Raw genomic sequence first — 23,523 nt, 5'->3', positions numbered from 1 at the left:
ATTAAAAAACAGTGACCACCTGAAGAAGACACTGTGACCCATGCTTTCTCTACAGCACTAAATGCCCCACTATAACCATGGCGTGTCTCCATAGCCCAATGCCCCACTATAACCATGGCGTGTCTCCATAGCCCAATGCCCCACTATAACCATGGCGTGTCTCCATAGCCCAATGCCCCACTATAACCATGGCGTGTCTCCATAGCCCAATGCCCCACTATAACCATGGCGTGTCTCCATAGCCCAATGCCCCACTATAACCATGGCGTGTCTCCATAGCCCAGTGCCCCACTATAACCATGGCGTGTCTCCATAGCCCAATGCCCCACTATAACCATGGCGTGTCTCCATAGCCCAATGCCCCACTATAACCATGGCGTGTCTCCATAGCCCAATGCCCCACTATAACCCTGGCGTGTCTCCATAGCCCAGTGCCCCACTATAACCATGGCGTGTCTCCATAGCCCAGTGCCCCACTATAACCATGGCGTGTCTCCATAGCCCAGTGCCCCACTATAACCATGGCGTGTCTCCATAGCCCAATGCCCCACTATAACCATGGCGTGTCTCCATAGCCCAATGCCCCACTATAACCATGGCGTGTCTCCATAGCCCAATGCCCCACTATAATCAGGCTTGTCTTGAGTTTGAGATACCGCACTATACTCAGGTTTGCCTATGCAGTGCTAGATGCCCTGCTCTAATCAGATTTGTCTGCAGTACTATGGCCAGGTTTGTCCCCAGAGTCCTAGACACCTCTATGACTTCCTTTTGGAACAGCACGATCTTTAACAGCACTTGACTGTTTCACCAAGCTGTCTCACCTTGTCTGTCTGTATTCTGATGCATCCAAGGGCCGCATCTGATATTTGCTGCCCAGTGCTCTTGTCCATTGAACTTTAAACACAGGGCCTTGGGCTAGGGTTGCACTTCAGTGGCAGGGTGCGTGCTTAGTGTGCATATGGCGCAAGACCAAAAAATTGGGTTCAAATGCTCCCATATTTATATATTTGTGTATATTGGTTCCTTATCATGAAGATGTGTCTGTCTGTCTATCCATCTGTCATTAAATTTCTCTGTGAAGTGTCAAGATCTAAAGCTCTAGTCAGAATCTTCCTCACACGGAAGCCACTGACCCTCAGGTTTCCCAATACCATATATTCTTTTCTTCTGTTGCTTCTTTGTTTCCTGGTTGAAGCTGAGGATTATCCAGTCAATCTAAAGTAGGAATTATGGAGTCACTTTTGATTGTTCCTCTCCTATTTATTACTCTAAGAATGCCTCTTGTATACATGATTCTCCTCCCATGTGGCTGAGACAGCCATGGCCCGAGCCCTCATTGCCATCCCCGGGACTTCCATGCTTCCTTTCTGATGGAAACTCCACAAACCTTCTCTTCCTCAATCAATTTCAGAACACTTTTCACTCGTCTTATAAAAACACACATTTGAACCTGTCCTAAACTCTCCTGACACCTCACTTGCAGCTCCTGGGGAAGTTAACTTTCCCTGTGAATGGCCTGGTAGGAAATTGCTCAGGCTTTGCAGATTTCATTCAGCTCAGCCACCACCGTCATCCATCACACAGGATAACTACTTCTAGGTCTCACGAAAGTTCAATTACAGATGGTTAGGTATGATAAAATACTAATTTCACTCGCCCTATTTTTTAAAACAGTATAAAAATATTCTCCATGCATTGATCATACAAAACAAACAGCAGGCCAGATATGGTGCATGGGATTTAGATGCTGACCTTTGCCTAACCAGGGTCTCTTCTCCAACCTCAGTATAATGATCCTAATTCAGGACATCCATTGTACTCTGTGTTGACAGCAAGCTTAGTGTATCAAGAGTGGCCAGTGCCTCTCAGAACCACCTTGCTCCACAGCACTGCCCACTATACTTCTGCTGGTCTCTTCTTGAGAACCTTTGTAGTCTTAGCTCCTACCTGCCGCCAAACCTTACAGGAAAATTTATGCTTGCTTCCATATTTATATTTTTGTATATACCAGTCCCTTATCTAGAATATGTATCCTATCTCTTTCCACTTTGGAACTTTTAACATGAACTTATTTATTAAGACCTTTCCCAAACAGCGCCCTAGCCGTATCGACTGGTTCCCGTCTTCACGTGCAGTGCAGCGCTAGTCCATTCTCCCTCCTAGGCATCCCTGCAGCGGCCGTTCTGTCCAACCCTGTGCTGCTGTAACACTCGACGGTGAATCCACACAAGAGCTGACTCCTCTACTTAGTGTGAGCAACTGAAGGGCAGAAATTGACTCTTATTTTCTTCCCTATGCTTAAGGATGAGCAAACTACTTAAAGCCTAGTAGGTGTTGAATGAATAACTATGCACCAGGTAAACATGACATTCACCAGCTGGGTCCTTCAGGGAAGGCTGGACTTCTATTTCCCAACTTTAATGCAATTTGAATTTAAATCAGGACAAATATCAAAAGTGGTGGGTGATTCTTTCAGAATGTTCTACAGATTTCTATCCTGTTTTAATTTTTTTTCTCTACCTATATAGATTCAACTCATTATTTCACCATCATTTTGTAGGATGGTTTTCACATTTACTTTTAAAATTCACTAAAAATGTCTGAGAGTGCATGGCAAAATGCTCACTTGCAGGGGGTTCTGTACTTCGGCTTACCGACACAAAAGAGATAGCCGCCGTTTCCCGGTCACACTCCCGGGTGCACAGAAGGAATAAAGAACTGCGAGCGCGAAAACCCTTCAAAGATGTCAGGAATACTCAGCCCAACAGGCACGGCTGGCTTCCAGAGTGAAGGAGAAATGCGTCTGTTTCCCTGGCGTTTTAATTGTCATTTTCAAATTTGTGACTGTGGTTTTTTTTTCTTTATTAAACATGAACATAAATGAAGCATAAAATGCTTATAAAAAGTACTACACTTAAAATAGCCAATTAAGCTTTATTCCTATGAAGTGGGCTTACGTTGTTATAGGCTCTGAATAAGTGAAGCACAGCAGAAGAAAGCGTTCTAGGGAAGCAAGCACAGCCTTTTCTCTTAAGAACAAAGGAATTGGTTACCACGCATCCACTTCAGCAGGGACCGCATCTTAATATGCTCTACTTGCAGGAGCTGATCTTGTCAAACGGTACAAACTGGTACTATAGGGAAACTCTGTACGGACTTTGACTCCAGAAATTAACTCCGAACAAGACAGAATCGCAAAGGGGCACAAGCAGCATTAATATTTATTTGCCAGAGCTCGGTCACACCAAGACATTAAAAGCTGTCCCGTTTCTATAGCTTGGTAGTGCTTAGCACACAAATGGTTGCATCTCAATAGAAGTCTGACAGAAAAGAAAAGCCAGCAACATTATCATGATGAACTAAAGTTTAGAATTTTGAGGATTAAATAGCCACAGGAACCGGGTTAATAGTAGTTCTCAATGCCACGGTGACAATGCCTTAAATGGGCACTAAAAGAGCAGCTATTATTCTGCAATATTAAGCATTTTTCCTCATAAAAGTGTTTCATCTGTTGGGGCTTTCCCCAGGGATCATACATGTCTAAATGCTTTCTTTTCTCTCTTCTCTTTTGCTCTCTCCTCCCTCACTGCTTAAATCAGAAGGTGTCAAGCCATTTGGAAGATTATCATAACAAAATGTTTTTAACAAAGTTTGATTTGAACAGAACTGGAGGCATCTTAGCACTAACCCAAAACTTTGGGAGGTTCACCAACCTCTAGAATATTTTTTTTCTCCAAATGCAGGCTGTTCAAGTAGTGTTTCTCTCCATCTGTTATCATACCGTGCTCAGAATTACATTGTCATATTTAATGCAAAAGGGATCGTTCCTCTTTCATAGCTTAAATCAACACAGTATCGCAATGGGAAGGCCAGTGTTTTCCTATGCTGTAAACTAAATCAGATACCATAAACTTACATGGGATTGTAGACAAAATTCCCTCTAAAACTGAGACACTCTGAGAATTGAACAGACTCAAAGGATTGATAGAAAAACCGAAAGCTGCAAACTCTGAAATGGTAAAGTGAAGTAGCTACTTCTCTTTCTTTCTGGACTGTTCTTTCGGTATATGTTTATGTATGTGCATATGCACACACATGCATGTATGTTTATGTATGTGCATGTGTACACACATGCACTGCATGTTTCTAAATCAGCAAACTCACAATGCTTACAACCTAGAGTCCTATTTTAATTTCGAATGAGCTATATGCTCACTTAAATTCACAATGGCAAACCCAGCACAGCACCTTATGATGAAAACATTGCCATTCAAATCCTTGCTGCAGTAAACTTGCTTATAATAATGATTTGAATGCAAATAGTCTCAACTTCATCTCTAATTTTACACCTCCTTAGGAAACACATTCCTTATTTTTGTATCAACTCCACTGCAATCTGCTCCTAGCATGTCTCTTCCTTTTGTCTCTCACTAGTGACAGAATCTGGTTATTTTCATAAATACATTTCCTCATAGTCTTCATTTCAACATTTTTATTAGACATACAATTAATAAGAGAGGTGGTGGTAGAAATATGTCATCTTGCTTATACTGATAAAGAATCACTTAAATATTTGAGTACTACAGACAAACGGTTTTGTAATATATCAGTGATTCCCTGCCACACTCATCATTCACGTGTCTGGGTGTTTTGCTTGCCACATATCCACTTTCTGTAATATGCCTGAAAGCTGTGTGTGAATTGAATGACTAAGAGTAACAACTGTTTGGAAGCCTGTGGCAGTCAGTGGGACGTACTGGGTGCTGTGTGCATAATGGGATTAGGGCATACCTGGTGAGGTGCAGTTGGCGCTCAGACTCGCCCAGCAGCTCTGTGACTTGCAGGCACTCCTGTCTGGCCCGAGCTGCCTTCTGCTGCTCCTGTTCCACATGCTGCCTGCTTTCACTCAGTTCTAGTCTCAATTTCTCAATTTCCTTAGGGAGACGGAGAAAAAAATCCTTATCAAATATATACAAATGAATTAAAAAATAGCTCACTTTCATTTCTTCCATGAATCTTAGTACAATAAGAACTCATTGGAAAATTGAGACTAGCTGCAGTTCCCTGACAAAGAGAATTAGCACATCCACAAACGCACCCCCATGAAGGAGTTCTGGGCTGTGAGACCAAGTCTGATTTAAAACATGAAACAATTGATGTAACCAATGCAAATGATTTCATCTACTGTCATGCAAAGGCTTGAGCCCTTTCGAGAGTAACCCTAATCTAACAGGGGCTACCTTTACAATGTCACATTCTCTAAGAGACCTGATCAGACACAGGCAGTGATGTTAATCATGTATGTAACTGTGTGCCTCAAAAGACAGATTTACGGTTTTATTTGGATGTCATAAAACCAAATTAAAAGTTGAAACAATTTGTTTTCAGGAAAATGTGAAGCGTTACAAATCCATTAGCATAAAGCTTAATACTGTTTGTCCCCAGCGTGGGAAGGGGCACAGCATGAGGTCCTCCAGTCTGAGCAGAGCACCTGTGACAGGCCACAGGCCGGTGGAGCACTGCCGTACTGAGCGTGGATTTATATATGCATGAACATGCACAGAGCTTATTAACGGAGGAAGAAACTCCTTATCTTACTGATAAGAAATATTACAAAGCAAAAATAAAGTATACTGTACATATTTTGCATAGTTTGTACATTAAAGTAAAAATATTCATCACAGAATATCTATGACATTAAGCAAACCAAAGGAGCTGGACATAAAAAAATAGATGATAAAAACACACACACAAAAAAGAAAAAAACAAAAAAAAGGTCAGGAATATTTTCAACTTCATACATACTAAGTGAGAAGCAAGTCTGCTGCACAAAATGCAATGTGTTTTCACGTCTTACCAGACCATTTCAAAACAGTATTTATACATACTTTAAAATGTTCTCATGTCATTTCTCAATATTCTAAGTGATCTCCTTTATATATCAACTAAGATAAAGCAAATGGCTCATTTTTCTTATATTTATAATGCTATATTCAGTTTATACCATCAAAACTGTGTATTGCCAACTATATGATAAAGTCACTTGTTATGAGTGTCAAATATTACTTTATTTTTGAAAATTCATATACATATAGGCATACTACTATCATTCAGAGGATGTTTCTATATCTTTCAAACTGAAATATCAAATATTTATTTTTTTAAGTATTTTAAATTATTAAAGTTATACTAACTTTTTCAGTCTTACAGTTAAATACAGCTAAAGATGTAAAACATAAAAGAAAAGTCAGTAAGTTTTATTTGCCTAGAATTTATGAAGTTAAAAGCAGGGAAGTCTAGAACTGGAGTTATATACTAGCATTAAAACTTGAAACTTCAATCAATATTTTCTTTTACATCATGTTATTTAAAAAAAAAACTGTGCTTAATATGACCAAACCAGAACATTCCCATCTTTTCTTGATTTCGCAGGTAACAATTCATGTGATAGATAGGAAACACACAAAGACAATCAAAATACAATACACACACACACACACACACAAATAGCAAATGATTATAGAGAAAACACATGCCTCAAAGCATGGACAGATAGATTGGCATGGGTGAGAACAGCAGAAATCACGTGACGCCACAAGGACCCATGGGTGTGAGATGGGATAGCACCATCAGAGACATGAGCTGTAGGTCGTATTCTTATTATGAATGGTAGGAGACAATGGTTTAAACAGATATGCAATTTGAGAAGCTTAGTTTTAAAAACTGTATCAATGTGTATGATTAATTTTAGGCAGCAAGGAATGACAGATGGGAAACCCTGAACAGACAGCAGCAATATTCCAGACAGGGGTAGAGAGACTTAAAACAGAAATATAAAAGAAAATGGTGATATTTCATTTTAAAAAAAAAGCGATGTATCTGGCCGGGGACATCTCTCAGTGAGTGACATGTTCATGGTGCAAACCTGACCACCTGAGTCTGGACTCCCAGGCCCCGTGGAGAGCCAGGCTGGGGTGCTGCCCTGCAACCCCAGAGCTGGGAGGACGGAGGACTCCAGGAGCCTGTTAGTCAGCCAGTCTAATCCACCTGACAAGCTTCAGGCTTAGTGCAGGACCCTGATTCAAATAATGAGGTGGAGGGCTATGGAGGACAATGCCTGACTTCAATCCCTGACCCCCCTACACACACACACACACACACACACACACACACACCCCTACACACACACACACACACACACACACACACACACACACACACACACCCCTACACACACACACACACACACACACACCCCTACACACACACACACACACACACACCCCTACACACACACACACACACACACACCCCTACACACACACACACACACACACACACCCCTACACACACACACACACACACACACACACACACACACACACACACACCCCTACACACACACACACACACACACACACCCCTACACACACACACACACACACACACACACATACACACACACCCCTACACACACACACACACACACACACCCCTACACACACACACACACACACACACACACACACACCCCTACACACACACACACACACACACACCCCTACACACACACACACACACACACACACACACACACACACACATACACACACATACACACACACACACATACACACACACACACACACACCCCTACACACACACACACACACACACACCCCTACACACACACACACACACACACACACACACACACACACACACACATACACACACACACACACACACACACACATACACACACATACACACACACACACACACACACCCCTACACACACACACACACACACACACACCCCTACACACACACACACACACACACACACACACACACCCCTACACACACACACACACACACCCCTACACACACACACACACACACACACCTACACACACACACACACACACACACACACACACACCCCTACACACACACACACACACACACACACACACACACACCTACACACACACACACACACACACACACACACACACACACGAGAGGGAGGAAGAGGGAGACTAAGCATATACACTAGAGTACTTCATAAGAGGATACAAAAGAGAGACAAAAGAAAACAAAATTCAAACTTCCTTAAAAAGAACAGACTCGATTCTTTGAGCATTATTCAATAACAACACATGTACTTCATGCCATTTTAGGTTTACAGCAGCTGCCTTCCTACCCTCACAGAATAAAGCAGCTGCACTAAAAGTCAAACTCACAGGCAAAGATCACAGTTTCAAGAGCCCGCAGGACCCTGGACAAGCCACTCAGCTCTCACTCTCTTCAACCCAAACTCAGAGTGATGACTGGACCTGCCTCCAAAGAATGTGGTGAAGACCCCAAAGGACGGGATCAGGAAGGAACAACCTGGCAAAGGAAGCATGGCTGTCCCTGGTGTTCCTGACTGAGGGCTGAGGAACAGCTCCAAGTAAGGTACCTGTCTAGAACATGTGAAGCCCCATGTTTGAGTCCCAGCACCCTCCAGCAACAGAGCAATTTAATCCAACAAACCTCCCCTCCTCTATAAAAGCATAATCTTGATAGAAATTGAATAAAATTTTACTTATTTTAATTTCAAACCACAAAGTTCCTTTTTGTGTGGCGGCCTGCTTCTGATTAGATGTGCCAGCAAAGGACTCGCTGGGACAGATAATCAAAACCAACACACAAGCTACCAGCTGGATGGAGGGTCGACACTTAGCTCCCCGAGTCAGGAAAACCTGCCATGGCACCAACTCCAACAGTTAGAAGAGAAATCTCTTGCCAGAAATGCCATGTTCCCACTGGCAGAATAACCCTGTGCCTCACCCAACTGGGTCAGGGCTGCTTCCTGGCTGCAGATTAGTGGCTTAGGGACGAAAGACCATCAGTGGTCATAGGCCAAATGTACATTCCTCTCAAAGTACACTATTAACCTCATGTCCACAATGCAGCCTGACACAGCCATCTCTCGGCCAGCTGGGTGACAGGAGGGCTACATAGCTTTACACCTCACCAAAAGACAATCCTCAAATCATACCCACAAGAGCTCAGAGTGTAGCTCCCTGGGAAAACACCTGCCTAGCATGTTCACAGTCATCAGAAACAAGAGAATAAAATAAAAACAAAAGCATGCATATAATCCCCAGAATGACAAAAGTAGAAGCCATTAGGAATGGCCATTTTGAAGCTCTGGCTATATAGGTCATAGGTTGAGGGGAGAACTTACCCCTGTTATTCTGTTAAATGGCCATAAGGAGTAAAATTACGCCTAATGATTGTTGCTGCACCCAGAGATCAGAGACTCTCTCCGACCTCATCAGGGAATCTTGCAGCAGACGGCAGTTACCACAGAGACCCACAACCACTTCCTGTGCGAAGAAAAAGCACTGTGCAGTGCTTGCCGGCAATGACACACCTGTATTAAGATTTTCCTTAATCATATATATAACCTTATTTTTACTGATTAAATTTTCTTTTCAAAATAACCACCTAATTTGAGTCAAACAATACTCAATAATTCATTATCTTAAACGATACATTACTAACTCTTCTAATATTCATCTTCATTTTTTTAAAAAAGATATTTTTTAGTGTATGAGTGTTTTGCTTGCATGTATGTGTAAGTATCAAGTGAATGTCTGGTAGTTGCAGAGGTCAGCAGAGGACATTTGATTCTCTAGAACTAGAGTTGCATGTGGGTGCTGGGAACTGAACGTGGGTCCTCTGCAGAAGCAGCAAGTGCTCTGAACCACTGAGTCATCTCCATCACTCCCATATTCATATTTTAAATGACATACTTACATTACTATTTCTTGGTTTGAAATCTAAGACATTAGCTATCATCTTCTTCCTCTAGGGCACATAGTGTCGTGTATTTACAGTCCAAGTTTATTAGAAAACTGAGGCAGGAGGACTACTCCAGTGTAGTCATTCTATGACTGCCTACATATCACTCTATAGGCCCAACTCACACCTTCAGATAAGGTTTAGTTACTAGTCAGTAGTTCACTTACATTATAATGGAAAGTTTTTTCTCTACTAAGACAAGTGTTATTTTTTGAGTAAATTTTCTTCAACAATGTTTTATTATTTGGGGGATTAATAGCCTAGTACTTGGGTACAAGGGTCTCTGCTTTGGAGCTAGGGTCTTGCTGTTTCAGAGGCTGGTCTCAAACTCCTGTATGCAAATGATCCTCCCTGTCTCTGCTGCACAAATAGCAGAGACTACAGGTGTGTGTATTCACTCTGGTTCCCCATTTAAAATAATTTATCTTTCTAAGTAACTGACAGTTTTTCACAATTATTCAAAAACAGTTGCCAAGTAGCCACACTTCCAAATAGTGAAATATTGAAGCATAGTTTATTTCTTAATTCTGACCCTTTTGATCTGTCTTGTATCAACTCTTTATGCCTTCTCTAATGTACCTCAAGAGTTCTTTGCTAGTCAGGCATAGTGATATTTGTGTTTAATCTAAGCATTCTTGATGCAGAGGCAGGCAGATGTGTCTAAATTCAAGACCAGTCTGGAATATATAGTTAGTTCAGTTCCTACTTTTCTGGGGCTCATGTCACTCTATGTCAAAGGAGTTTTCATAAGAAAGGAGGCCTCAAACCATAAATTGTGTGTGTGTACATGTGTCTTTAAAAACTCTTATAGATAAACTCAAGAGTTTGTCTGTATATAAATCTGACTCTGAACACTACAGGCCCTAGACCACTGTCTTCAGGATTGTAATGTTACCACTGATGAGTCTCCCTAACTTCTAGTAATTGCTCTGCAATTTGTTTTTTCTCTTCCTGGAAATTTTTACAATATTCTCTCTCCCATTCGCTTTGCAGTTTTATGAGTGGGATCTCAGAATAGGTTTTCATGCTCTGTGTCCTTGTTTTCAGTGGCCCCATTCAATCGGAAGGCTTATCTAGAGTGGGTTAGGGTTTAGTTTTGGGACACTGCCTTACATAGCTGTTTTTAATTTTTTTCTTTTTCCCAGAAACAAGGTTTCTCTGTCCTAGCTGTTCTGGAACTTGCTTTGGAGAACTCGCTGGTCTTGAACTCACAGAAATCTGCCTCCTGAATGCTAGACTTAAAGGTGCTACACTCAGCTATATTTTTAAATATTTTAATGCCAGACATCTTGTATTTTCTAGACTGCCCAGGCATTGAACTCTGACCCTACCAGACTGGTTACCAAAGTTAACCAGAGTCTAACATCTGGAATTACTTCTCTTTCCAAGCTTTCTATTAAACGTAAGGAAATAATAAACCATATTCCACATTCCCATCAGTTATTTCCTGTATTCCCTTATCCTTTTACATAACATTCATCTTTACTTTGTCAGGTAATATCTCATCTATTAGAATGTACAATATTTCAAAAGTTCTCATCAGTTCATCATCTACATCACCTCAGTTTCACGCAGGTTTGTTAAGGGGTACTTTTGCTACCATGATTAACTGAGTGGGTAATCTCTAAAAGAAAAGAGGTTCATTTGGGGTCATGGTTGCAGAGAATGGGAATTCACACTGGCAGCTGCGTGGAAAGGGAAGTGCAGGCACACAGCACGGAGAACACAAAGGGCAGGCAGCTGTCCTTTGTAACACTTCTCTCCTGCATAACAAACCTAGGCTATGAGCTCATGCAAGAAAGACACTAATCCAATCATGGGGCAATGCCTCCAGACCCAAACACCTCCACTGATCCCCACATGCACACCTCCAGCACTGCCACACAGAAAATTAAGACTTCAGAACGAAAGCTCTTGCGGGACATATTTAAAACATAGCCAGATTCCATTAGATTTTTTTTCATGTCTACTTTAGACCCTTTATTATATTATAGGGAGTGAATGGAAGCATGGATGTAATAAGTTTTGGATAACACATATTATTTTATCATGTACTACTCTGCAAATATCCACTCCTCACACCCTCTTCCCTGACAGTAGGTTATACTAGTTGTCAAGTTGGGAGCGTAGGCCCCTGCCCCTTGCATCTATCCCAGTCCCCAGGCCTGGTCTGGACTCCAAATCCCAGCAGGCCAGAAAGGGGTCAGGACCACTCCCCAGGGTATTTAAATGATCCCCCAAAAGAGGAACACATGGTCTCCCTTTCTTCCTCCCAGGGGTCGCGATTTTGAGTCTTCCGGTTTCCACCTCGGGGCCACCCGAGAGTGCAGATCTCCCATTAAACCTGGATATTTCTTAATTTGGCTTGTTTTGATTTGGCTTGATTTTGCATCGGCAGGGAGCTCGCGTTAGGAAATATTCCTAACACTAGTCTTCCCCAGCAACTCTGGACTTAGCCATGTGATTTCATTTAGACAATGGTATCATAACACAAGCAGAAATGGTTTGAATTTACCTTCATGATGTGACGACTCTCCATGAGAAAAACATTACTTAGTGTGGCTGCTGCCCTCCTGGCAGTCTGAACCACAGAAAGAGTACACATGGAGAAGGATGAAACCCTAACTTTGGCCAAACCAGACACCCAATGCTGTCCTGTTTAGCCAAACCATCTTCAAGGCTCACAGATGTTAAATAACTTGGAGAAGATTCTATAGTGTGAAGCTGAGATGAAAATTGGGCTGATTTCAATCTCAATCTTTCTATCATACCATATAGTCTCTCTAAACATGCCTAGATATAGCCTAAAATAAAAATCTCACAGTTCGCAATTTGGTACTGGTAGAGGATACAAACAACAGGGTCACTGGGGAAGATAAAAATCAGATAGCCTGGATCAAAGCACAGTTACCACTGGTCATACAAACAAAGCCATGGCCACAGTTTCCTATGAAGAAGGATTTTCATGTCAGTATGAACCAGTGTGGCACTGACATCTTACTAGCCTCCAGATCAAATACATGTATTTCTGTGAAACGTCTGTTTTTCTACTTATTTCTAGTCAGTTTCTAAGGTAAGCAAATATTCCTTGAAGAATTATTCCTAAAAATGTTCTTTTCTCCCTATAGAATGTTAGGAGAAATGGCAACTAATGAATTCAAAAGCACTTCCTGAGGGCCAGTGCAGCTCTCTGGCAAAACCGTGCACAAAACAGATGAATTGGGGCTAAGATATTTGAGATGAAGCAGATTCAACTACACGATAGCAATTATACAACTATACAGCAGATCTGTGGTTAAGCCAAATGTAAACCCACTGTTCTGCCATGCCAGTAGATTCCGGGCAAAATAAGAATTCTGCGGCCCTGCAGTCCCTCTGCATGAGAGCTGAGCCTTTGGGACTGGTTTATAGAGGATTTACACCCGCTGCAAGTGGGGGGTTCTGTCCAGTTTCAGGATGTAAGTCTGGTTTACTGTAGACAAAATATCAGGTCATTAAAAAAACTATATTTTTTCTTTAAAATGTGTTGTGTTTTGCCCCTAATTATATTTTACTGTGCTAAAAGAGTTTAAATATAACAGTCTTTCAATGCACACTGCAACCACCATGGACAGGGATCTGGAATGCAGTATTGTTAGAAATACAAAGGAACATTAAGACAACCTAAATGAGGTAAATTACCAAATAAGATGTGATTATTAAGAAGCTCGGAAAGAAAAAGGAAGCAACTTTTTCAAATGATGCATGGCAAAGAGCAGCTAAGGTATCCTGGCAAGGGCTGAAACTGACAGTGTCACAGATAGAAATGAATAAAGATCACCCAAAAGCACAGACTAAAAAGAGGCAGCATTAAATAAGATAATTCTGAGGGGTGAGAAGAGATGATTCAATACGAAAGGCTAAGACTCCCAACCGAAAATACAAGACAATGCGGAAACAAATAGAAGAGTCACAAACAGTGACAGAATCAAGACTCTCCTATTGTTGACGACACCATTTACCATGGGGAGCTTTGCTTAGTTTTACAATATCAGGTAGGAGTTCCTTCCTACTGTGGCTTTAAGTTCAGACAGCTGCTGGTTGGACAGATCCTGCCACTAAGTCATTACTGTCCTTTGCAGGATTCACAGCTAGGTGGGGATACTGCTAAGCCCCTCCCCATTAACATGATTAGCACCTTCTAACACCTTGAGAGTTAACTACCAGGGAAAGGGCATCCAGGTCAACAGAAGCTTGATTTCTCCACTGTCTTGTGACAAAAGTATGTAGTGTTCAGCACAGTGTCCTAATCTCAAGTTCTGGCAGGCAGCCAAGAGCAATGCACTATACCCTGCTATGGTTTGGGGTGTCTCTTAAAAAGGCCTGGCCAACAGCTCTGAAGTAGCTATCCCACAACTGGCACCATTTGGCAGTCCATGGATTTGAGGGTCATTGTGCCTCATGTGAGAGGCCATAGTCTCTAGAGAACCTACTAGTATTACCATTTTACTAAATTGATAGGGTGTCTAATTGCCATTTAAACACATGTCCTTATTTACCTAGGTCAGTGCACCTCTCGTCCCCCACCAGAGGCTCTTTTTTGCAATAGATGGCGGCTATTACAGAGTCACAAATGGTCTACGTACAGAGCACAAGCAATTGTGTAATGTTCAGCCCCAGATGAGACATCTATATCATAAACCCAATACTCAAGTCCTTTGTAGCATCAAGGAAGAGGAAGCAGCAAGGGTGTGAGAGCCAGAGGCCTGGGTGGACTGCTGTGAAAAAGTGTCTTCTAGGCATGCAAGGATGCTGAACTCATGAAGTCTCACCAACTATGGCTGATGAACAAGACCTGCCCAAGACCCTACCACTCAACATCCCAGAGTGGATGGGAGAAGGGCTCACAAGGCCCCGCCCCCAGGTGAGGGCTGAGGAAAGGGGAGTCAGTTTTGTTCATGAATGAGCTCCCTAATAGGTGGCACATGCCTAAGTGATCAGCCTTATTAACTCATGTGTATGTGCATACAGTAAACACTAATAGGGCATGGCAGAATTTTCATATAATAATAATTATGTTATTACTACACTACTATGAAAGAAAAGGAAGTGAATTCAATAGCGGAATATGGGAGCACTCAAGGAGGTGGAGGGGAGAAGAGGCGGATGAAAACTCTGGAGATTTAAAATTCTTACAATCAATTTTTCCTTGTTGGAATATCAGAAAGTGCTTTGAAAGCTGTATTATAAAGATAACCACCACTGAAGTGACAGTAAGGACCTAGCACTACAGAAGCATGCTGGTCCACAGCTGCCCAGGCTGCATCCCCCATCTTCTATGTGGAGAGTCCCCCGAGTTTTGTGTCAATGCCTTGTAAGGGATGCAGCCCCCCATGATGTGATACTTGCATCCTAAAGTCACTCACTTTGTTCGGAAGCTCAGAGCATTTGTAACTGGCATCACTACAGTGAAACCATACACTTGCATCTCAATGGGCTACAGTGAAAAAGAATGGGAAGAAGCATGCACTGAATGAGCGAGGGCTGAGAATCTGCTGAGCCTGTCAGTCCGCAGCACACGCCATGCCCCATCCCATGAACATCCCACTACTAAATGTGATGCCATCAAAAATAGGCCACGTGTCACAGAAAGCATCTCCATAAATACACATATTTATCTCTTTCTGTCTGAATAAAGAGCAATCTATCCCCAAAATGGTAGAAATATTGTATACATTTTTGAGAAAGGGTAAGTATGGCTGGGTCTCATCACTGCCTACAGGCCAGTTTGATTGATGGCTGATGTAGGAAGGGCCCAGCCCACTGTAGGGTGCCACCCACCCTGGGTTGTGTAAGAAAGTCAGCTGAGCAAGTAAGTTACGGGGAGTGAGCCAGTAAGCCCCGTTCCTCCAGGGTATCCACGTCTTTTCCTGCCTTGAGTTTCTGCCCTGACTTCTCCCTCAGAAGGAACTATAAGTGGAAATAAACCCTTTCCTCTCCCAGTTGCTTTTGGTCACCGTGTTTTATCACAGCAGCAGAAAGCAAACTAAGCCAGTAAGAATGTTTGCAGTTTAAGAGAAAAATGTGGCACTAGACACAAAAATAAATATGTGCAAATCCATCTAGACTACTAAATAAGGAGCAACTTAGGAGATTTTTCAAGAGTAAGCTTGAGCAATAAAATCTCCCTTCCTGAAATGACACTCCCGTAATGAAACACACTGAGTTTATTTTAGCAGAAGGCTATATTTCAATAGCACATCTTGGCAGGTTGGAAGGGGTCAGTAATACTTGACTACGTTAAGCGGGAAGAAATTTTTGCTCCTGTCATTTGTGAAGATCTTGGAATTTACCACCACAAATATCCAGGATCTCTTGTAACTGCCAAGATGACAGTTTCCTGAACTCCCCAGCCTAGCTGAGTACTCAGTGACACCTGACACTAACAACTAAGTTTAATGTTTCAGCAAGTAAAACGCTGTAGGCTGGGGCTGTGCCATCCCGGGCAGTATTTCTCTGTTTTGTTTTGTCATAGTTATATTGTAAGATCTCTGTTCACAAATTTAATAAACTCAAAACACTCTGGGTCTTTGGCAGCTCCTTATTTTCCATAGTGTTCTATCTCACATACTAAGCTATACTGAGACATTGACTATCATAGTCTTATAGGGTTGTCTATGAACAAATATAGCAGAAAAGATTAATGTAGGTTTTTATTTCTTTGCTTTGTGCTTGTAAAGTGAATCTCCATGTTAGAATGCTTAAAACAAAACAGGGCTCAAAACAGGAATAGATAAGCACCTTACGTTGTAGAAAGAATTTGTTACCAATATATTCAACATTCCAATTCAATAGAAGGAGAAATAACTTTTCATTTAAAATACTAACATATAAATAAGAATTTATATGCATTTACATATAATATCTAAATAAAGACCCATATTTAAAATATATGTATATTGTAAATTATAATACATTACTATGCAAGTATATAATACATTCAAACTGACTCTATGCTATTTAATGAAATAATGACTGAAATGTTAGTTTTAAAAAAATCTGAAAAGAAAGCATGGCATGGTGGTTTATATTTATAATCCCAACATCTAGGAGGTAGAGGCAGGAGCCAGGTAAGACTAGGTTAGTAACTTCAAGGTCAACCTGAGCTACATGAAATCTTATTGTAAAAAATGAAAAACAAAATTAAAAACAAACAAAAAACAATAAAGAGCCAAGAAGATATTGTGACTCATCACACATACTCCCTGTGCAGAAAAGCAAGAGGTGTGGCTGAGAGCAGCCAAGGCAAGGGAGTCCTAGACTTGTGTTTTTGGACAAATTCACACAATTTTTAGGTGGCTGGCAGAATGGCTAGGTGACCCAAGTTAAACTCTAGAGCTCATAAAAAGGCAGGAGAAATATGACTGCACAATGCTGTCCTCTGACTTCCAAATGCACACACACCATGCACACACACGGAACAGCAACAAGGAGTGCATAAAACAAAGCAGTCACTTTAAACTGACTTCATATTAAAAAACAAGTCACACTAAACTGGCCTGGTCCTTCTGAAAGCATTTCAAAAGAATGCTGGATTTAGAATAACTATGGTGGAGGAACTGTTTCTTTGAAAATGCTCGGGAATAAAAATAGTAAATTCTAAGAGAGACTCAACTTACAGAGACTAAGACCCTGAAGTACTCAGTTCTAATGGGACATACATGTCACTGTGCTCTCCCCAAGGCTCAGAGATCTGCATAGAAGAGGAGGTGGGGAGACTGTAAGAGCCAGAGGTGGTCCACAGCACCAAGGAAACAGTATTTTCCAGACACAACATGGCACATGCACGCTGAACTTGCAGAGATTGTGACGGCATATACAAAACCTTGGCATGCTTGAGCTAGACAAAATCCCAGCACAGAGTCGGGGGAGAGGGGTACAAACCCTATGGATGATTGAAGAACTATAGGCATTTATAGCTGCTGGGGGGGGGGTGGGAATTTTTGTTAATGATGTGACCACACACCAGGGTAGGCCCATTCCCAAGACACAAAATGAACTTGATTAGGAAAGAAGAAGAAATCTTAAAGTTGGGTGAAAATGCACACAAGAGATAAGATGGTAGAAATGGGAGAAGCTGAAGGTAGTGACTATGTTCTAAGCATGTTGTATACGAGTCTCAGAGAATTAGCCCATATGCTGTTCCAAAAATGGGAATTCCTTTTTTCTGGGGAGACAATACATACAAAAGAATGGAATTCTCATAAGCCAAGACATTGTTTTATATGATTTTCACTTGTATTAATAAAACAATGTACTAAGTACAAATGCTATAAGGAAAACACATTCTTAATAAAAATCCATTTACAATTGTGGCTAGAACACTTGCTTTGTGTGTGCACAGCCCTGGGTCTTGAAAAGCAGAAAAGTAAGAGAGAAGAGAAAAGCAGAGAAGAGAAGATGTAAGTTAGAAAGAATGGGACTCTAAATAGCTACCCCCAACTCAGGAAAGCATGCCATAGGGTAGAAATATTCATCACCAATTGGGAAAAATCATACAAAACAAAAATAAAATACAAAAATTTTGGTTTGGGAAAGCAAGCTATTAATTTACTGCTTTAGATAATTCCTTCTCTTAAGGAAGAAAAATCATGGTTCTGGAGACTGGGTCAGCAGTTTCCGTGCTTACTGCTTGTACAGAGACCAGAGTTCAGTTCCCAGCATCCAGGTCTAGAGGCTCACAACCACTAACTTCAACTCCAGAGCATCTGACGCCCTCTTCTGGCCTCCACGGGTCCCTGCATTCATGTGGCAGACACATAGACTGTCAGACATACACACATAAATGAAATAAATCTTTAAGAAATTCCTTAAGTCCTTAGTTCAGTACAGCAAATGTTTATGAATACATAGTATAACACCTACTATGCCCCACACTATATATGCATATTTATGTATATTTCAGATATCCACTTATGCAGATATGTACACATGCATATGCATTATCCATGTAAAACATGCAGTATGTCTTAGTCTTCTGTCCTTTATAATTACAGAAACATATATTGCTTACCATTTTGATGAAAAAAAATATATATATATATAAATTTATATCACTTCTCTTTTAAATTTACAACCATTAAGCTATAGTAATTAAGAGAAATCACTACAATATTATTGTTTCATTCTTGGAAAATTCATAGGAGAAAATGTCTCATCAATAATAAAATGAAAGCTCCATGACTCATGATACATTAATCCAACCATCAACTTCATACTATATCTCTCTACTCTGGGATTATTTTATGCCTCTGTCAAAGCTATTAATATTTTCCAACAGAATAATTCAGTTGACAATATGCTGAAAATGAACATTAAAATAATCTAGTTTATGTTGCTCACTGCTAACTAGTGATATTACGACAGCCTCCATATAAATGAGAATTTGACTAAATTCAGAAAACAAGATAAATAGAAAACCCACACTGAAGCAGTGTTCACAGACACAGTGTGATGTTGTTTCCAGGTAGCACTGAGATGCTCTTCCTAACTATTAAAAGAATAAATTTCAGCTGAAAATATTCCATCTATAAAGTTGTGTATGATTTTGCTATAGAAAAACTTGATCTGTAAATTTAAACATAAGATTTATTCTTTTTTCAGTTTTGAAAATATTTTAATAGTTTTCAATGCTTTCAGATTTTATTGTAACATCAAAAATAAGTGAAAGGTACTATTCATAATTATAAATCAAATAATTTATTTAAAAGTTTGTTCAAAATTTAAAATATTTTAAATGGCTATCAGCCTAACGGTCATTCAGTGTGAAATTTCCACATTCAAATGTAATATTTTCATAATCATAGGTATTGGTACAACATACAAATACGTTTTTAAAAACCAAACAAACTTGGTGTATGCATAAAAACTATAACTATTAAAGCAGCAGTTTCCTAAGAAAACTGTACAATTAATTAAGTCATAACACCAGCTATTAAAAACTACCCTTTAAAGAATTAATTCCTTTACATGGATGCAGAAAAACTGGCCATCTGGCAAGACTATTTTGTCTTTTAACAGTACAATTTTTATTATTTTTCTACTACCATAAAATAATAATTACATGTGATGTTACTTTTGCAAGAGTTTTCTGGAAAGTAATCAGTTAAATATTCCAATTTCTAAAGTATATATACCAGAAATCTCTTGAGTTACTTGATACACCTATGTATATTTTTAAAAGTTGTCTGACTGAAATACTGTGTTCATGATACATTTTGAAACGTGTGCTCCTACCCTGAAGGTTTCATTTATTTAATAAAGACACAGGCTTTTAGAAATAAAGTATACGACTGCACACAGAACCAGAAGGGAGGGATGGGGGAGACCAGGTACCTAGGGATGGCATTCTTCAGTGATCACCTGAACCCATCCATCCCTTCACAGCTCCGAACCTACTCAGCCAAGTCCATTCTCCTGGACAGAAACCCAGCTCCCAACTCTGCTCTTATGTGTTTTCCTACCAATGTGGAATAATGCCAAGTCAGAATGCTAACTAGTCACAGACATAAGCAAGCTTCGACAGGCAACAATTAATTTTTAAAAGTAACAAAACCACATCATTTTTTTCTCAACAAGAACTTTTTCTTCTGTTTCTTCTCTTAGCTTAATACACAACTCTGACTTTTTTAGCTTTAAACATCCTTTGTCAGGCAATGCACACAACACCTTCACTATAAATACATTTGCTCAGGCTTAAATTTGATCAAATTCACTATTTAGTGAAAGCTGGGGACAAAATAAAACAATTCTCCCCAAACAACAAACCCTTCGTCGGTTTACCCACTCGAGATCTCTTAGATGGTTTGTCTTATAGAAAACAATGTTTTAGCTTGTCCTCTCATCAACTACATCCAGGACAAATAGAAACACCCCCATGTAGTATGGGGACATAACAGCACAGACAGGGTGTGCGCCCCCCTCACTCTAACGCCTGTTCTCTCCAATGTCACCCCTCCTCAAGTTGCTTTTGTTGTTGGGTGTCTGGGTTACAGGAACATCAGTCTGAAGAGAGCAGATGAGGAGACATGACTTGAGCCACACTGAAGCAAACGAACCCACAGCTGCTACCTGAATGCCTCTACATGGATTCAAATGCCCTGACCACCTCAGCAACAGACCTGTGTGCAACTTACCTCCTGGATGTATTCGGCTGCATGCTGAACCGCATGGGCCTTCCTTCACTGGGAAACTGGGCAAATTCATCTTATTTTGTTGGAAGATTTTCACCAAAACTAATGAGATGTTCTTACGTGACGAGGAAATAGCAAATTTTTTAACAACAAACAGTTTATTTATAGAGACACAAATGATTGGAGAAAAAAATCCTTCTGTACTGAGACATGGTGTATGTGATCTCACCTTATGGGGAGTTTTTAGAAAAATTGACTTTAGCTGTGGGTTATAAAAATATTTCTGTAAAATTCCATTTGGAGAACTTATGAATTTACTGTACTTGGCTTTAACTGAAAAAAAAAAAGTAACCCTTTTTTTCTAGCTAATTTTAACCAGCAGCCCCAAATGTGAGAGTAGATGTTCTTATTAATAAGTGTCTGAGTGCAGTTCTGGGTTCAGCAAAGCACACAGTAAGGACTGGATCCAGCTACTCTGGGGACAACACAGGCAGTTGTGAGTCCTGATATAGGTGGCCTCTCGTGGCTAGAAGCCACTCTCATTTACATTACTGAGCTAGAAAACCAACACTGATTCCTTTATTTCGTACTAATAATAAAATAAAAATAAACTAGGCATAGATCAGAGAGACTGAGGTAGGGATCAGGGAGAGTGCTTTTCATGAAGGGAAGCTAACAGAATGAAAAGGTCCCTCACAGACTGACCTCGTCTAGTCCGAATTTCCACTTTAGCCCATGTAGTTATATACTATCTATAAGAAAAATTCGAATTTCAGACAAGTCCACTTCTACTTTCTTCCTCCCCTGGGAAATTCTCAAGTCATATTTATATAATCCAAGTTGTAAACAATACATATTTTTTTAAATTATATGTATATGTTTGGATATGTACAGGTAAGTACAGGTGCCTGTGGGGCCAGAGAAGGCATCAGATATTCGATGCTGAAGTTGCAGGAGCTGTGAGGAGTTCAGCGTGGATGCTGGGAACCAGGCTCGGGTCTTCTGTAGAAGCAGTGCTTTTCAGTAGCTGAGGCCTCCCTCCAGCCCCACAACTCACTCTTAGGAAGGCACTTTCTAGGCATCTGTGCCCAATTTCTGCATTATTTGTCATCACCATAATCTATTTCTGAGTTCAATGGTACCTGAGCATACAGAATAATAAGTAGAAGAAGAAAAGAAAAACTGCAGAGAACATTTTTTCTTAACTACACATTTTATATGTTTGTCAAAGATTAGGCAGCTGTCAGTAGCATACAGGTTTGTGATACGGTTCTGTAGTAGAGTTTGAGATTGCGCTCCTCCAGTACTGTTCTTTCTGCTCAGGCTGTTTTAGTTATTTCGGGTCTTTATGTGAATTTCAGAATTTCTTTTTATTAATACGTCTCTAAAAATGTGGAATTCTAATGAGAATTTAGTTGAATCTGCAATTCAGTTTAGGTAATACAGTCATCTTCAAAATATTAATTCTGCCAATCTTTCTAAAATTAATTTAATGTGTATGTGTGCCTATGTGAGTGTATGTTATACATATTTGGGAGCACATACAGACCAAAGGCATGAGATCTTCTGGAGCTGGAGTTACAGGTGGTTGTGAGCCTCTCAATGTGTGGATGTTAGGAATTGAACTCAGGTTCTCTGGAAGAGCAATAGATTCGCTTAACTGCTGAGGCAGCCCCTGCCAATACTTGAGTATGAGAGCTTTTTCCATTCTCTAGTGTTTTCTTCAACTGCTTAAGCTTTATAAAATATTTTTATTGTAGATATCTTTCATTTATTTATTCTTATTCACATACATATATACATACATACATATATAGTATATATATTACACACAAAAATACACATATATGTATGTATATATATCTAAGTGTATTCACACTGTGAATAAGAATGAGAATTTTTTCTACTGGTTTCTTTCTTGGCAAGTTACTTATTGGCATAAAAATGCTACTGATTTTTGAATATTGGTTTTACATTCTGCTACTATGCTTAAAGTATTTAGCATGTCTAAAATTTTCTGATAGACTCTAGATAAGATCATGTTATCTACAAATAAGGATGTTTTTACTTCTTTCTTTCCTGGTTTTATCCCCTTTGCTTGTCTCTTCTATTTCTCGAGCTAAGACTTTGAATATTACATTGAGGAGTGGACAGAGTGGGCATTCTTGTCGTATTCATCATTGTAAAAGAAATGCTCTCAGTTTTTCTTCACTTAGAATAATGTAGGCTTATATATTTGTTATGAATAGTCTTTATTATGTTGAAGTATTTTTTCTACACTAGTTTCCTCAGGACGTTAACAATGAACACATATTGAACTCTGTTAAAAAACATTTCTTACATCGATTGAGACAATCATGTGATTTCTGTTCTTAAGTCTGTGTTGGGATTTCGTTAACAAATGGTGCTGAGAAAATTGGATAGCAATGTGTAAATTAATGAAATTAGATCCATATATCTCACATAGTATAAAGAGTTCAAAATAGACAAA

General features: G+C 40.1%; 1 protein-coding gene across 5 annotated transcripts in view; it reads right to left on the bottom strand.

Annotated features, from left to right (window-relative positions):
- Sdccag8 (SHH signaling and ciliogenesis regulator SDCCAG8) overlaps window positions 1-23,523 on the bottom strand; it is a 194,415-nt gene that overhangs the window by 98,480 nt on the left and 72,412 nt on the right. For all 5 annotated transcript variants that reach the window (XR_012912112.1, XM_075989256.1, XM_075989259.1 and 2 more), the window contains exon 13: window positions 4,795-4,937. Coding sequence is in view for 4 of the 5 variants with exons in the window: in XM_075989256.1 (XP_075845371.1) it covers window positions 4,795-4,937 (143 nt within the window). In the remaining variant the exon portion in view is untranslated. The remainder of the gene's footprint in view (window positions 1-4,794; window positions 4,938-23,523) is intronic.

This window comes from Microtus pennsylvanicus, chromosome 10 (genome assembly GCF_037038515.1).
Source record: "Microtus pennsylvanicus isolate mMicPen1 chromosome 10, mMicPen1.hap1, whole genome shotgun sequence".
Lineage (NCBI taxonomy): Eukaryota > Metazoa > Chordata > Mammalia > Rodentia > Cricetidae > Microtus > Microtus pennsylvanicus.
Note: the sequence above shows the minus strand (reverse complement) of the source record. Positions and strands in the feature narration are given on the sequence as shown.